This window comes from Chiloscyllium plagiosum, unplaced genomic scaffold (assembly GCF_037043375.1).
Source record: "Chiloscyllium plagiosum isolate Xiang-an unplaced genomic scaffold, Cpla_swu_hap1 HiC_scaffold_15, whole genome shotgun sequence".
In the NCBI taxonomy this organism is placed as follows: domain Eukaryota; kingdom Metazoa; phylum Chordata; class Chondrichthyes; order Orectolobiformes; family Hemiscylliidae; genus Chiloscyllium; species Chiloscyllium plagiosum.
The window spans coordinates 55580450-55594617 of NW_028270153.1; the positions used below are offsets into that span (position 1 = coordinate 55580450).

Genomic DNA, 14168 nt, shown 5'->3' on the forward strand with positions numbered 1-14168 from the left:
AAATCTAATCTAATCTAAAGATCTACACTTCATTAATTGTGCATCCATCCAGTATCTCCACTTTCAACATGATTTGAGCAGAATCTCCTTCCTTGGTAAAGACAGAGGCAACATACTCCTTTAGTACCTCAACCTTTCCTGCTGCCTCCATGCATATGTCCCTTTTCCATTCTTATTTGCACCAACCCCTCTTCTTAACACTCTTTTATTATTTAAATGGATTTTAGATTCCATTTTATACCAACTGTAAGTCTTTTTCTCAAACTCCTTCTTTGCCTCTTTTATTTTCCCTTTCATTTTGTTTGTATCTTCTTGATACCCAGGGAGATCAGGCTTTGGTTTCCCTTTTGAAAGAATGCTTCCCAAGTGGCACATAGAGTCGTGGAGGTCGAAATGATTGCCCCCTTCAGCCTATCAAGTCTGTGCTGATTAAAAACAACCACCTAAGTATTCCATTCCTATTCTCCAGCACTGGTCCCATAGCTATGTATGCCTTGACACTGCAGGTGTATATCTCAATACTTCTTCAAGCATGAGGGGTTCTGCCTCGACCACTACTTACAGACAGTGAGTTCCAGATTTCCACCATGCTCAGAGTGAAAAAAAACTTTCCTCACATCCCCTCTAAACCTCCTCCCCCTTCCCCTGATCACTGATCCCTCCACCAAGGGGAACTGTTCCTTCCTGTCTGTGTCCCTTTTTATTGTATGCATCCAAATCATGTCCCCACTCTGCTCTATCTCTACTGCTCCAAGGAAAACAATGCCAGGCTGTCCAATCTCTCCTCGTAACCAAAACTCTCCAGCCATGGCAAAATCCTGGTAAACCTTCTCTGCACCTTTCCAGTGCTATCACATCCTTCTTACAATATGAATCTGAGCTCATATCTCCAGACCATCTGTCCAGACCTCTGGACTACTAATCCATAGCACAACTAGTCTGTTATTGCACCCTTTAAATCAAGCTTTCAAATTAAGATTTATATACATTACATACATATCTATAAAAACCACAGAATAGGAAGACAACCTGGGTGTTCGGTATTTTGCTCAAAGTTGCATTAATTTTGTAACATATGCCTTGGATGTTATTATCCTTATTAATGAAGTAATAGTTTCCAATGGCATCCATTTGCTCCTTTACTGTCTTGCCTTTCTATCTTTGATTCCAGGTTTCCCAGGTCAGCTCAGTTGCCATCCCACTGACATTTTCCATCCACAATTAAGTATTTATACTCTAGGTTGTTCCTTGCCTGATTCCATAAGTAACGTAAAGTTCATGATGAAATGTTCCCCTACAGACACTTGATCCACTTGACATAACTCATGAATCCAGAATTTGAGACAAAAACATATTGATCAATAAAATTCAGCTGAATGCACTTAAGAAACTGTTTCCCTTCCGTTTAGAAGATTCCTAACCCAGTCTACATTAGGATAATTAAAGTCTCCCAATGTCATTACTCTGTAGCTTTTACAACTTTCTGGTGGCTTCGAACATACAAATAATGGTATAAAGATAACTTCTTTCTTGATTCTAACCAAATAGATTCAGTGTCGAAAAGTGTGGTGCTGGAAAAGGACAGCTGGTCAGGCAGCATCTGGGGTACGAGTCGACATTGCAAGCATAAGCCCTTCATCCTTTCCAACCTATCACTGTCACCCTCACAACCTCCATCTACCTATTGTATTCCCAGCTATCTTCACCCCCACCCCCACTCCCTCCCATTTATCTCTCAGCTACCTTGGGCCACCCCCTCATTCCTGATGAGGAACTTATGCTCGAAACGTCGATTCTCCTGCTCCTCAGATGCTGCCTGACCGGCTGTGCTTTTCCAGCACCACATGTTTTGGCTCTGATCTCCAGCATCTGCAGTCCTCTCTTTCTCCAAATAGATTCGGTCCTTGACTCTTCCAGAACATCCACTGTCTCCAGCACTGTAGATTGCCTTTCTTTCCTCTCTGTGTTTGCTTATCAATTTGGGCTGGATTTCCAAAGTTTATTGAGACCAAGGCTAGAGGGATGGCTCTAGAGATTCCTGCAGCCAACTGGAATGACAATCTGGTCACATGCTTTCCACCCTGAGCCAAGTTTAAAACTTTAAGATGAAGACCGAAATGTTACCTACCTATAGGCTGTGGATAGCCAATAAAGGGTACTTAAGGCGTCCATTAAGACCTCGATGGACACCAACTCAGATTTCCCAAACAACAGCATGTTGCCTGTGGTGGCCAAAGCAGAACCACTGAGTGGCAGTGACTGATTGTGGGGTGCAAGTGCTCCAGTGATGGTTTGTTTTTGGAAACATCCTACCCCACCCCCTCACCTCTGTCACTAAATCACAATGGCTACATTTACAGCTGCAGCCTACCCTGTGGGCAGAGATTAGCCCTCCTTCAGGATGGCCTGCCCAGCAGTTAAACTCTTTCAATTTGTGAGTTTTTAAGTCATGTTTGGAAGGCTCCTCAAGTTGGAGGCTTCCACTCTCTCTGCCCCACATGCATCGACAATTTCCACCTTCAATGGGGGAACTGCCAATGTGTCTTGCTGGTGGGTGTCCTACTGGTCCTCCTAATCTCAGGAGCCCACCCATCAACTTTAATTGGACAGTGAGTGCGCTCTCTGCCATTCACTGACCGGACACTAAAAAGAAGAAAAATCCAGCCACCTGAATTCATCTATGTTTCATGCCTTTTGTGAGCCAAGTCTCTGTTATTGCCACAATATGATGTTCCCTTGTGACTCCATACATGTCAAAGTCCTCTACAAACACGAACAGTCGGAAAAACTGACTTTTCGAAGATTTTTTAAAAACTCTGTCAGTAAGCCTTTTCACTTTAGTGACATTTCCCAGGAGAGTTATTGATTGAAAATTTTGTTCGAGTGAATTGTAGGTTCAGAAATAATGTGGTTCGGCAATAAAGCCTACCATGTAATCAGACAATTCCCTGAGGCTTTGTATCTTGCCTCATTACTCTGGTAACCATAATTACAAATTACATATAGTTTCTTTCATATCCTCAGGCTGTTCCAAAATGCTCCTTAAACAACAAATTGTTTGTGAGCTATAAGCATTGTTGTTCTGAAAGCAAATGGATGGCAAATTTCCACACAGCAAGATGCCACAGCTGCAATGTAACCCATGACAACTTAACTTACTTTTGAAGGATTGGCACCCACAAAAGGGTCAACAGCAACTAAGCTGGACTGCCCATATCTACACCTCGATTATAAGTGCAGGACAATATTACGTGCACTGCTATGAGCAGCTCAGCTCAAACTCTTTCAGCCTCTCACCTACAAAGCTCTGGTGAGGCATGTGTTTTCACTTTTTAAAAGCTGTGATAACACTCAGCATGCTTGAAAACATTCAGAACAAAGCAGTGTGCTTAACTTATTCCCTGTCTCTGGACTCAACATCATTATTGCACTGATATCTGCAGTATGTGTAATCAACAGAATGTTCAAGCAGCAAATCACCATGGTTAGTTCAAAAGCACTTGCCTCTTTTCCAATATCTATCACCAAGGCCAGAGAAACAACGTTATAGAGGAATATTAGAAGCTCCATGCTCCCATTTAGGTCACACACCAGCTTAGTTCACTGAGTCAGAACTATGGAATTGTCTACTCAGTACCTTTGTGTATGTCACATTAAGGGTTGCAGTGTTTCAAATGGAAAGACCCACAGCAACAATGAGGGATGGAAAATAATGCAACCTTGCCTGTGTCTTCCACATCCCATGAACCAGTTGTACAAATGTCATCTTCCAGCTGTCCCAAAATTATGATTCTGCCTGGTTTTGTGCATTTTACCAGGCCTATTGAACAACCTTGATGTACTCTCCCCAGACCCTTTTTGACCTTAACCAACCAACTCAATGCAAGCCTAACTTGGATGAAATAGCCAAGTAGATGAGACGTGTCATCAGAGATACATATTCAACCACATTATGAAGCTAACAATAAGGTTTCACATCTAGGGTAGCTTGATAGCTCAATGGTTAGCACTGTTGCCTCACAGTGCTGGAGACCTGGTTTCAATTCGAGCCTTGGGTGACTGCTTTTGTGGAGTTTGAACATTCTCCCCATGTCTGCGTGGGCTTACTCCAGTTTCATCCTGATGCCCAATGGTGAATTGACTATGCTAAATTGCCCTTACTGTTCATGAATCTGTAGGTTAGGTGCATTGGTCTGGGGTAAATGTAGGGGAATGGGTCTGGGTGGGTGAGTATTCGGAGGGTCAGTGTGGACTTGATGGGCCAAAGGGCCTGTTTGCATACTGTAGGGATTCTAAAGAGGTGCAACTAATGGAAATGAAACACATCTAACATTTATAAATATCAAACATGTGAAATTTTGAGATTATTGATAGGAATACAAAATATAACGCAATATACATTTTTGTGAAGTATTTTTATGATGTATTACTGACCATACGGAACTGAATCCACTCAGAGTGGTTGTAGGGTAATGTCCCTTCCAGATTCTCAGTCAGCTGGTTGTTGTCAATGAACTTATTCAGGGCTTTCAAGGAAGTCAAAACTTCCATCTGATAAAACAAAAGAAAACATACAGCATATATTTCATGTTATACATGTTAAAAGTGTAGTTACAAATTGAAGAACGTAATTCATCTTTCCTTTAGTTAAGACTTTTATCCTGCAAAAATTGGTTCCCTGGTCTAGAATTCCCTGGCAAGGAGCATTGTTTGTATTCAGCTCTACCTGCAAAATAGTCAATTCGACAAACCTTGAGATTTCATCAAATGAATGAAAAGAACACGAGGGGTTATAGACACAGGAGACTACAACTGCAGTTGTTCTTTTCATTCATTTGAGTTCAATCATAAAAATATAAAATAATAAAACACACAAATCTTTTAGTAAGGCTATAAATGCATGTCAATAGATAAATAGAGATTTACTACATCTGAATAAGTGACCTACTCCTAATTCTCTTTGCTCTTAACCTTCTACAATTGCCTGATTTCAAAAGTAGGGATAGTGTGCTTTTCCGTGGAAATGAACAGTAAGTATAAAGGGTCATTAAGGTGCAGCTTACTCAATTAAATCTATTTTTGTTTTAGTTTTATTTTGTCTTTTACAGGATGTGCACATCACCAGAAAGATCAATATCTGATATCCATCTGAAATTGCCCTTGGGAAGGTGTTCATCAGCTGCCTTCTTGAAGCACTGCAGTACATACCATGTAGGTACATCCTTGGAGATATTAGCAAGAGAATTACCACTTTTTACCAGCAACACTAAAGGAATGGCAATATAGTTCCAAATCAAGATGATATGTGAGAGAGCGCTTGCATATGTTCTTGTCCTAGGAGGTAGATCTCACAGGTTTGGAAGGAGCCTTGGCAAGTCATTGCAGGGCATCTTGTACATACTGTTACCATTGTGTGATAGTGCGGAGGGCATGAATGGGTTTAATGTAGTGGTTGGGCTGTTATCAAGTGGACTGCTTTGATTCGGATGGTGTTGAGTTTCTCGTTTTGCCAAGTTTTACACTCAACTAGGCATGTGGAAAGTATTTCATGAAATTTCTGAGTTGTGCTCTGCAGATAGAAGACATGCTTTTGAGGAGTCAGAATGTGAGTTAGTTGCAGCAGAACTCTTAACCACCAAACTGCTCTTGTAGGCAAAGTATTAATACGGTTGGTTCAGGTTAATTTCGAAAACAAAATTAAGGTGTAGAGAAAACATGCTGGGCAGAAAAATCAATAAATTTGTTTTTTTTATAAAGTGACCCATCTGTAAAATGACCATTAAGAACTGCCAAGCAAACAGTTGACAAGTAAAAATTTTGTTTCTTCACTTAAGAAACACAGTTGAAAGAGACAGACTAGGCCACAATTCCTGGTCACTGGAGAAGGGGAGGAGATCAAGATCAGCAAAAAGAGTTTTGGATTGCACTTTGTGATTGCCTTTGGTAACACATTCCACTTGGATTTCCTGAGCAGTTTCAATGGCACTTACAGATATTCTTGGATATTTCTCCAGTTTGAGAGTTGTCTCCTTCTCTGTCAGTATCAGCACACAATGAATGGAATGGGGAGCAAAGTCCTGCAGATTTGAACCAGAAAGTAATTAATCAGTTGAGACTTTGATACAAATGTATGTTTCTAAACCGAGAAACAATATCACATTTCCGGGATAACATGGTAACTAAACACACCTTCCATTTGAGTGGACCAATCGTAACTGCTGAATTATTTTTTAAATTGGAAAGGATCATTTTTACTGTGTGGATTTGAATCATCTTCCACATGGAACTTAAGGAGGACTCAGTCACAATGGCACCTACCTGACATACTGCAGGGATTGTAACAAAGTCAGCCAGCTAGATCTCACAGAATATGAGTTCCCTGATTGGGGCTGTAAATCTGATCCAATCAGGGAACCCTAGCTGACAGATAAAAAGGATGAGTGTCAGGGATACTACCACTCTGGTGCCTGATTCTGTATGGCGTAGTGCTATAGTCAAGGACTACTCATGTGTAAATAAAAAGATGCCAGCCTCTGTGGAGTTATTGTATATACCTTTTGTTTTAATTAATAAAAAGCAAAACAGACAGAATCTACTGTAGACTTGTCACACAGTCTTCTTCCCTGACTTACCTGCAGTTCAGGTAAAAGAGAGAGAGAAACAGAGAATGAGAGTGACAGTGAAAGAAAGAGAGAGACAGAGAGCACCTCTCTCTCTGTAACATATATAAACTTTAAACTAATAATGACTGTCAGTAGTCAGGTCACCATTGTTGAAGGATCCATGGGGCAGGCCATGGATCAAGGTGTGGCCACGTAGGCAATGAGAACTTCAAATTCTGCCTGAAGTGCTGGCCCTCTTGTTGTGGTGCTGGATTAGCCTCTGATGTCTTGTGGAGTATGCAGGTTGACTAGAAAATTCCAGCTGGACACTGGCGATAGTTCTTAATCAACCATTAACTCTCCTTAATAAATTAGTTAACAATTGAAGATGGAATGTCCCCATCTTGGAAAAATCACCTTGAGACAGGTTGGTGCTGACAAACAAACATAACATTTAGAGGCACAAACCTTTCGTCACCTCTCTGACCACAACCTTGCACTCTCATCTATAAATTTCAGCCTTTTCTTTCTTTTCATTTCTACGTTCCTTTCTTCCAATCCTCTGTTTACTTTCTCACGTTCCTTTCTTATATCTGTTCCCTTCCACTACTCTTCCTGTTCTCCTGATTTCTTGCACTCTGTCAGTTTTCTGTGTCGTTACATAGTTTGCCCGATTTGATGTATTAATCATCTATTGCATGCAAGAGAAACAGGCTGGAATAAGGATTGGAACTGGAGGTAGATTAGGAGACTGATGTCAAAGACAATGGCTGACTGGAATAATAAGGTGGGATGGGAGAGATTTAAACTTAGGGCCTATCTGTAAATTGTTTTTGCTCTATATAAGATAAATATATTGCTAATAATACCTTGAAATTGATAACGTGGGAAACTGAATTGAGAGATTAGAGAAGGAAACTTTGGTGACAACTGCTACGTCGATGTGTCAAAGCATACTGCGTCGCACACCCTACTGTAGACAACTTCCAATTTAGATAAATGATGTTTCCAGTTACAAGTTATGGTTTAATTTGAATTTATAAGATAACAAAGAGGTAAGACTATTGGATGTGAAGTCTAAGGGACAACATGATTGAGGTATACAAAATTGGGATGTGTAGAGATAGGGTAGAGAGGAGGAAGCTGTTACCCTTGGCAGAGAATTCAAAAACCAGGGGTCACACATTCAAGCTAAGTGGTGGAATGATTAGAGGAGACATGAGGAAAAACCTTTTTTACACAGAGGGTGTCTGGAATTTGGTATCTGAGTTAATGTTGGAGACAGTGACACAAAAATACCTGCAGTACTGTAAGCTTCAGGGCTATGGGCTTGGTGCAGGAAGATGGGATTAGAAAGGGCATTTGGACAAGATAAGCTAAATGCCCTGCCCTCCTATCTGCTGTAGCGTTTCCATGGAGAATCAAGGATCACAATACCAAATGATGTAAAGGGAGATCCAAGTTTGTTTGAAGGAGGTGCTTTTTTTTTTTACCCAGAGAATAATGAGCCTGTAGAACAGGACTTGCAGTGAACAGAGATCCCTGAACCCCTTCGTGAAAATTTCTGGCTGGATTGAAAATCACCTCATGCAAAAGGCAAGCTTCCCGTAACCTAGATCAGGGCCACTTTGATCTCTTGGACTGGTTTCCATCATCTAAAAAGAGTCAGAGAGGAATTCTCCAGATTAGTTTTCTTCAAACTGCTCTGGGCAGGATATCAAATGGTTTCTGGGAGAGCTGGGAAAAGTATTCATTGTGTTACACTTAACGTTAGTGCATCAGGATATATGGATGATTCCTTTGCTGTCTAATGCTAATTGTTTGTTGCTAACAACAATAGGAAGGAACAGTTAGTCTCTAAAATTACATTGCAATCATTTCATAACAAATATCTATCCATGTTCACCTGAAGCGATCCTAAAGCTTTAAATAATGCAACATGTGGTGGGCGCCTCCTGGCATCTATAACGATTGTTAATCCCAGATCTTGAACTTCTTTCCTGGGAGAAGAAACATTAAGAATAAAGTTAAAGAATCTTTGTTGTGCAATCGAGTTAGCATTTCTGCTTTCAATAACGATTTATAATCACTGGAATTATTAGCTGTGGATGTCCAACAACAAAACTAAGGTACAGTTTCCACATAAATATCAGGGAATTCCAGCTGGAATTTGTTCACTTCACAACTAATATGAGAAATTTCCACTTTTTGTTTTAGCCATTAGCTTATAACTGACAGTATTTTTAACCATTAGTTCCAGATGGGGTATTTCGAAAGCATAAATGAGCAAAATGAATAATATAAGGAGAAGTAAATCATCTTCAGAACATCTTGATATGCATTTATAACTATACTCTTGTGTCACTGAGTCAAAATTCTCTAATTCCCCACCTAATACTGTTGTAGCAACATTATCACCTGAGATTGCAGTGATTTATGGAAAATGATCATTACTATATTCAAAGCAATCGAGCTTGATTAGAATAGAAAACAGTGTCAGCACTATCAATGCCCATAACTATATATAAGATAATAATTGCTGGCTGCTGAAAACTAGCTTTGAATGATGGGAAGCAACTTAATGGTCTGGCATTTCTCATGTCTCTACAGTGGAAGGTTCATTTCAAATCCCACTCCAGCAATGTAACTTACAAAATTGAGACTGATACTTCAGTGCAGTACTATGCAATTGCTATGTGATTGGAGGTGTCTCTTTCAGATGAGGTATAAAAGTATCTTGGGCACAATTTCAAAGAAAGGTAAGGAAATTCTGCCTATGCCCTGGCCAATACTTAACCTTCAACTAATATCCCGAGAACAGATGATCAGATCATTATTGTCACATCACTGGAACTTGGCTGTTACATTCTCTTCATTACCAGTAGGGACTACACTTTGTTGTTTTCAAAGTTGTTTTTGCAATATCCCAAGGCTGCAAAGAGGATAAAATTCATGTCTGTCTTTACTTCCTAAGTACATTCAAAATGAAAGCTTTATTCTCAGTAGGTGGCAGTACTAAACAGTTAGTGTTGATTCCTATATGCTTCTATTCCACATACAATGGACGAGATAACACATCCTTAGAACAGGATACCAGAAGGACACAAAATAAAATTTGGACACTACGATGAATGCAATTTTACCAGTTTTCTGCATTATTTTGACAGTAAATAAGTCAAAGTCAACTGCATAACAGAACTTCACCCTGCCATTGACAGCCCAGTATTGTTCTGATTGTCTACCACACCCAGACATCATAGTTAGTATTCAGGTAGCTTGTTATTTTAAATTAGTGCAACTTGGCTACAGACATTTTTGAGTCATTGCAGTGTTTAGGATATAGGTACAGTTATGGATTTTGATCTGGTGCGAGTGGAGGAATCGTGCTGTATTTCTATGTGACAATGGTGAGTGGTTTGGAGTGGAATTTGCGGATGCTGATGTCCCCATGCATCTGCTGCCCTTGTCCTTCTCAGTGGTAAAGTGTACAGGTTTGGAAAGTGCTGCCAGGCTTGCTCTCCCGAAACAGCAGCAATGCTAAAGTGCACCATGAGGTAATAAATTGTGGCTGAATGGAATTCTGCTGCAGCTGATGGCCCACAGCCTCTCATACACGTCCAAAGTAGAGCTGCATGATCTGTTCTTAATCTATCCTATTTAACAGTGGGTAGTTGTCCCATTGATGAAGACAAGGCCACATCAACAAGGTCGGTGAAGTTGAGACCACATTGGTTACTCCCTTTTATTGATTACTGTACCCAGACTATCACAAGCTCAGACTAGCAGCTATGTTCTTCAGGACTTAGGCAGGGCAGTCAGCAGTCAGCTACCAATCTATTTTTCTAGTCAATCAAAGTCCACTGTTGAGATTCTCTTGCCCTTGTGAGCCCGAGTGCTTTATCAAAGTGGGTTCAGTTATTTCCCATGGTAGTTAATAGCAAGCCTTATATACATATGCCAGACTCGGAAAGGATGACAAATTTTCTTCCACACAGTACATACACAGATCATATGGCTTTTTTTACAACAATCTAATAGTTTTATGAGTTTCAATGGTGAGATTAGTTTCTTTTTTACTATAGATTGTATTTAAATTCCCTAAACTGCTATAATAGGTTTTAAACTCATGTCTCCAGAGCACAAGTCCAAGTTTCTGAATTATTAGTCTCGTAACGTTTCCATTATGCTACCACTACTCAATTTTTTACAACTGAGGACTCTAGATGTTGAGTTTGAAGTTAATACTGCTAGTGACAATATGCCTCACTTTTGAGGTTCCCATTGTTTCAGCACCAAACCTCTTGAACCACAGGACTCTCTTTTTAAAGCAAGTATCTAAACAAGCCAAGACCAAGTCTTGTCAAATAAACCTCACTTCCTGCCTGGTCTGAATAATCCAGCCAAGTCTGAGTGAAGCTGCATTTATTTTTTTGGCTGGCCAACGCTGTTATGACTGATGTAATTTTCCTACTACTAAACACATCAGTCTGCTTATGCAATAGAGTCGGGCTTGATTTTCTTCGAAGTGAAGTAAGAGCTGAAAAATGTGCGTTCCCTCTGAGATTGCAAAGTCTTTCTGTCGTCAAGCAACAACAACCAAAGAAAGTTTCACCTGGGAATGTTGTACAAGTACAGGAGGAGCCTGGCAAGGTCATCACTGGTGACGGTTTGACTCTGCAAAAACCTGTTATCACTGCAGACTTGTAACACAGCTCTCCCTGCTTTATCTCTGCTTCCTGGAAAGATCAGAAAAGAATGTGAAGTTACTTAATACATTCATGCTACACCAGACATCCAGCTTTCTTATAAAATCACTTTGACACATGCTTAATATCATATTTTACCAATTATATTTCTTGTAAGCATAAAACATGTGTATATGTAATGCAGTTACAGAGTGAGCAACTTCTTAACAGCTGCAATCATCTCCAAGGATGAGGCTTTTCCAATACATGCAGAACAAAACAGTTTTTCAGATTCTCATACAGTTGTGGCTGGGCCATCATTAATGAGCTGCCATTTTGTACAAGTGTGTCTATTTTCCAATTAATTGGTGTTTAGGTTATTTGGCTGCTACACATAATGGAGGTACATAACCAATGGAATTTTTTTTTTGAAAAACAAGTCAACTGGAATTTTATAGAGAGGTAGTAGGCCTACACGCCAGCTAAAGGTCCACCTCTGCCTGTCCTGGACACCCTGAGCTAAGTGGATGGCTAGACTGCAGGCAATTCTCCAATCGGGGCAGCGCCAACAACAGTGGCCACATGTATGGTCTCTCATCACAATATTGCCCAGTGACAGAGTCCAATCACTGTCAGAAGATTCAGCTCCTAATGTGTCCTTGCTTTTACATTTGATGCTGATATTTTGACTGGGATGCAGGATACCTGGTAAACAAGCAGCTCCTGAATGTAGCAAATCACCGTTGAGGTCCAGGCAGCGTGTTGCGAACCTCTTCTGATGATGTTCTGATATGGGAGAGGCACTGGTTGTTAAACTTGCACCAGGAGACAGTGAGATTGTCTCAGTTCTTTGACTCAATGGGACCGGAGTATCTGGCTGAATCCTGACCTCTTTACTAACGTCTGTTGGAGAAAAGAAAGGAGTATGTTTGGTTATTCTGCTGACGAGAGTTGGAGGCTTTATGGTCATGTCACTGGACTAGTAATCAAGAGGCCCAAGTGAATGTTCTAGTTACATGGATTAAAATACTATACTGGCAGATGGAGAATTTTGAATGCAATCAGAAGTTAAATGCTGGTTTAATGGTAACCATGTAACCAAGGTGAATTGTAAAATTCCATCTGGTTCTTTAATGCCCTTCAGGGAAGGAAATTTACCTGGGTCTGGCCTACAGGTGACTCCACACCCACAGCAATGTGACTGACTCTCAATTGTCCTCTGAAAGGCCTAGCAAACCATTCAGTTCAAGGGCAATTAGGAATGGGTGACAAATGTCAACAATACCAACATTCCATGCAAGAAAATAAATACGATGCTCCTGGCTTTACTAATAATCAGATTTCCTTAAAACAAAAAAAACTTTCCTTCAAAAGTACAATATTTACCAGTGAAAAGACTACAGATCCCAGCTACACTTACATTATTTTTTTTCTGGAAATGATCACTACTGGGAAGGCTGGTATGCTGGTGTTTACTGCAGTCTCCTTTGTACCAACCCCAATGTATGTCAATGGGATATGGAAGAGAACAGCATAGATGTCAAATGGAATGTCAAATCACTGTTGCCTACATCAGCTCCCGAGCATCACTTGGAGAGACACCATCACTGATGACGAAGTGCTAGAGAGGACGTTGTGACAAAGAAATGATAGAGACTGGCATAACACGTATTTCCAGATATATGACCTGCGAGAGTGGTAGTAGAATATACACCATCTGATGGAAAAAATATTAAGAGTTAAGGTGAACGCTCCAAACCAAGGTTGGAGCATTGTCTTGTGTGTAATCAAAAGAACAAAGTCTAAGTTTTGGAATATAGCATCAGGGCAATGGCTGTTTTCCTTCAGCCATTATAGTGAGTAATGTAACTAAGCAGCATGCTTGACCATTTCAAAGGACCACTTAGAGACAACCAACTCAGGCAGAACTTGTTCTTTACGGATTCATAACATCACCTTGCAAGGGCCCTACCCCTGGACCGAGAGACCCAGGTTGAAGTCCCACCTGCTCCAGAGGTGCATAATAACATTTCTAAGCAGGTTGATCAGAAAAATAGGTTAAATGTTGAAAAAACATAACCTTGTGTCTCTAACAGTTGTTGCCTACTTCCGTCATTAAAACAAAAAGACGTTTTAAGAAACATATGTCACACAATTTTGTTTTATCTTCAAAGGATCCATGAAATGAGTCTTCAATTCCTGGAAACTCCAAAACAATTGGAATAGGAATGGAATCACTATGAGTAAAATTTGTAGCTTTCTCAATGGCTGTGAGAGATTATTCTGGATCAAAAAGGCCAGGAAGATCCCTGGGGGCTAATTTCTCTCAGATGCGGACAGAGAGCCAGCTGTTGCAGATTGACTTGAATATCAAGAAAATCAGGTCAGGTCATCAATAATTGTTAGCTATTCTCTTAGTCTGGCCTGTATGGAGGCAACTTCAAGGCACTTAAATTCATTTTAAGAACCATTACAAGGGTCTTCACTTCAGATTTCATCTATTTGATACCAATGAAAAGCATGATTACTGACAAAGATAGATATGATCAGGCTTGTTTTGAATGTTTCTCATAATTTAGCAACCCGCTAGTACTCTGTTTAGAGTCACAGATGAAGAAAATGTACTTCTGTGAGGTCTAAGAGAATAGGCAACAACACTGAAAACCAAATATGATTGCTACCTTAAGGGAAGATAATTGGAAGGATATTGAAAAAGATGCATTTCAATTCTAAACATTTTGATCATATGTAAAGTGAGCTATAATAATATAATAAGCATTAGAGACTGTTAGTTCCAGCGAATAACCTAGTTGTACAGCATAATTTATACATACAATATGTATTATTTAAGTAGTACCCATGTAATGTATTCTGCACACAG

General features: G+C 40.0%; 1 protein-coding gene across 1 annotated transcript in view; it reads right to left on the reverse strand.

Moving 5' to 3' along the window:
* quoa (quattro a) overlaps nt 1–14168 on the reverse strand; it is a 144666-nt gene that overhangs the window by 57902 nt on the left and 72596 nt on the right. The window contains exons 5-9 of the mRNA XM_087994601.1: nt 11993–12190; nt 11215–11338; nt 8509–8602; nt 5991–6077; nt 4435–4551 (exon numbers count right to left, since the gene is read on the reverse strand). Of these exons, the coding sequence (XP_087850727.1) occupies nt 4435–4551; nt 5991–6077; nt 8509–8602; nt 11215–11338; nt 11993–12190 (620 nt within the window). The remainder of the gene's footprint in view (nt 1–4434; nt 4552–5990; nt 6078–8508; nt 8603–11214; nt 11339–11992; nt 12191–14168) is intronic.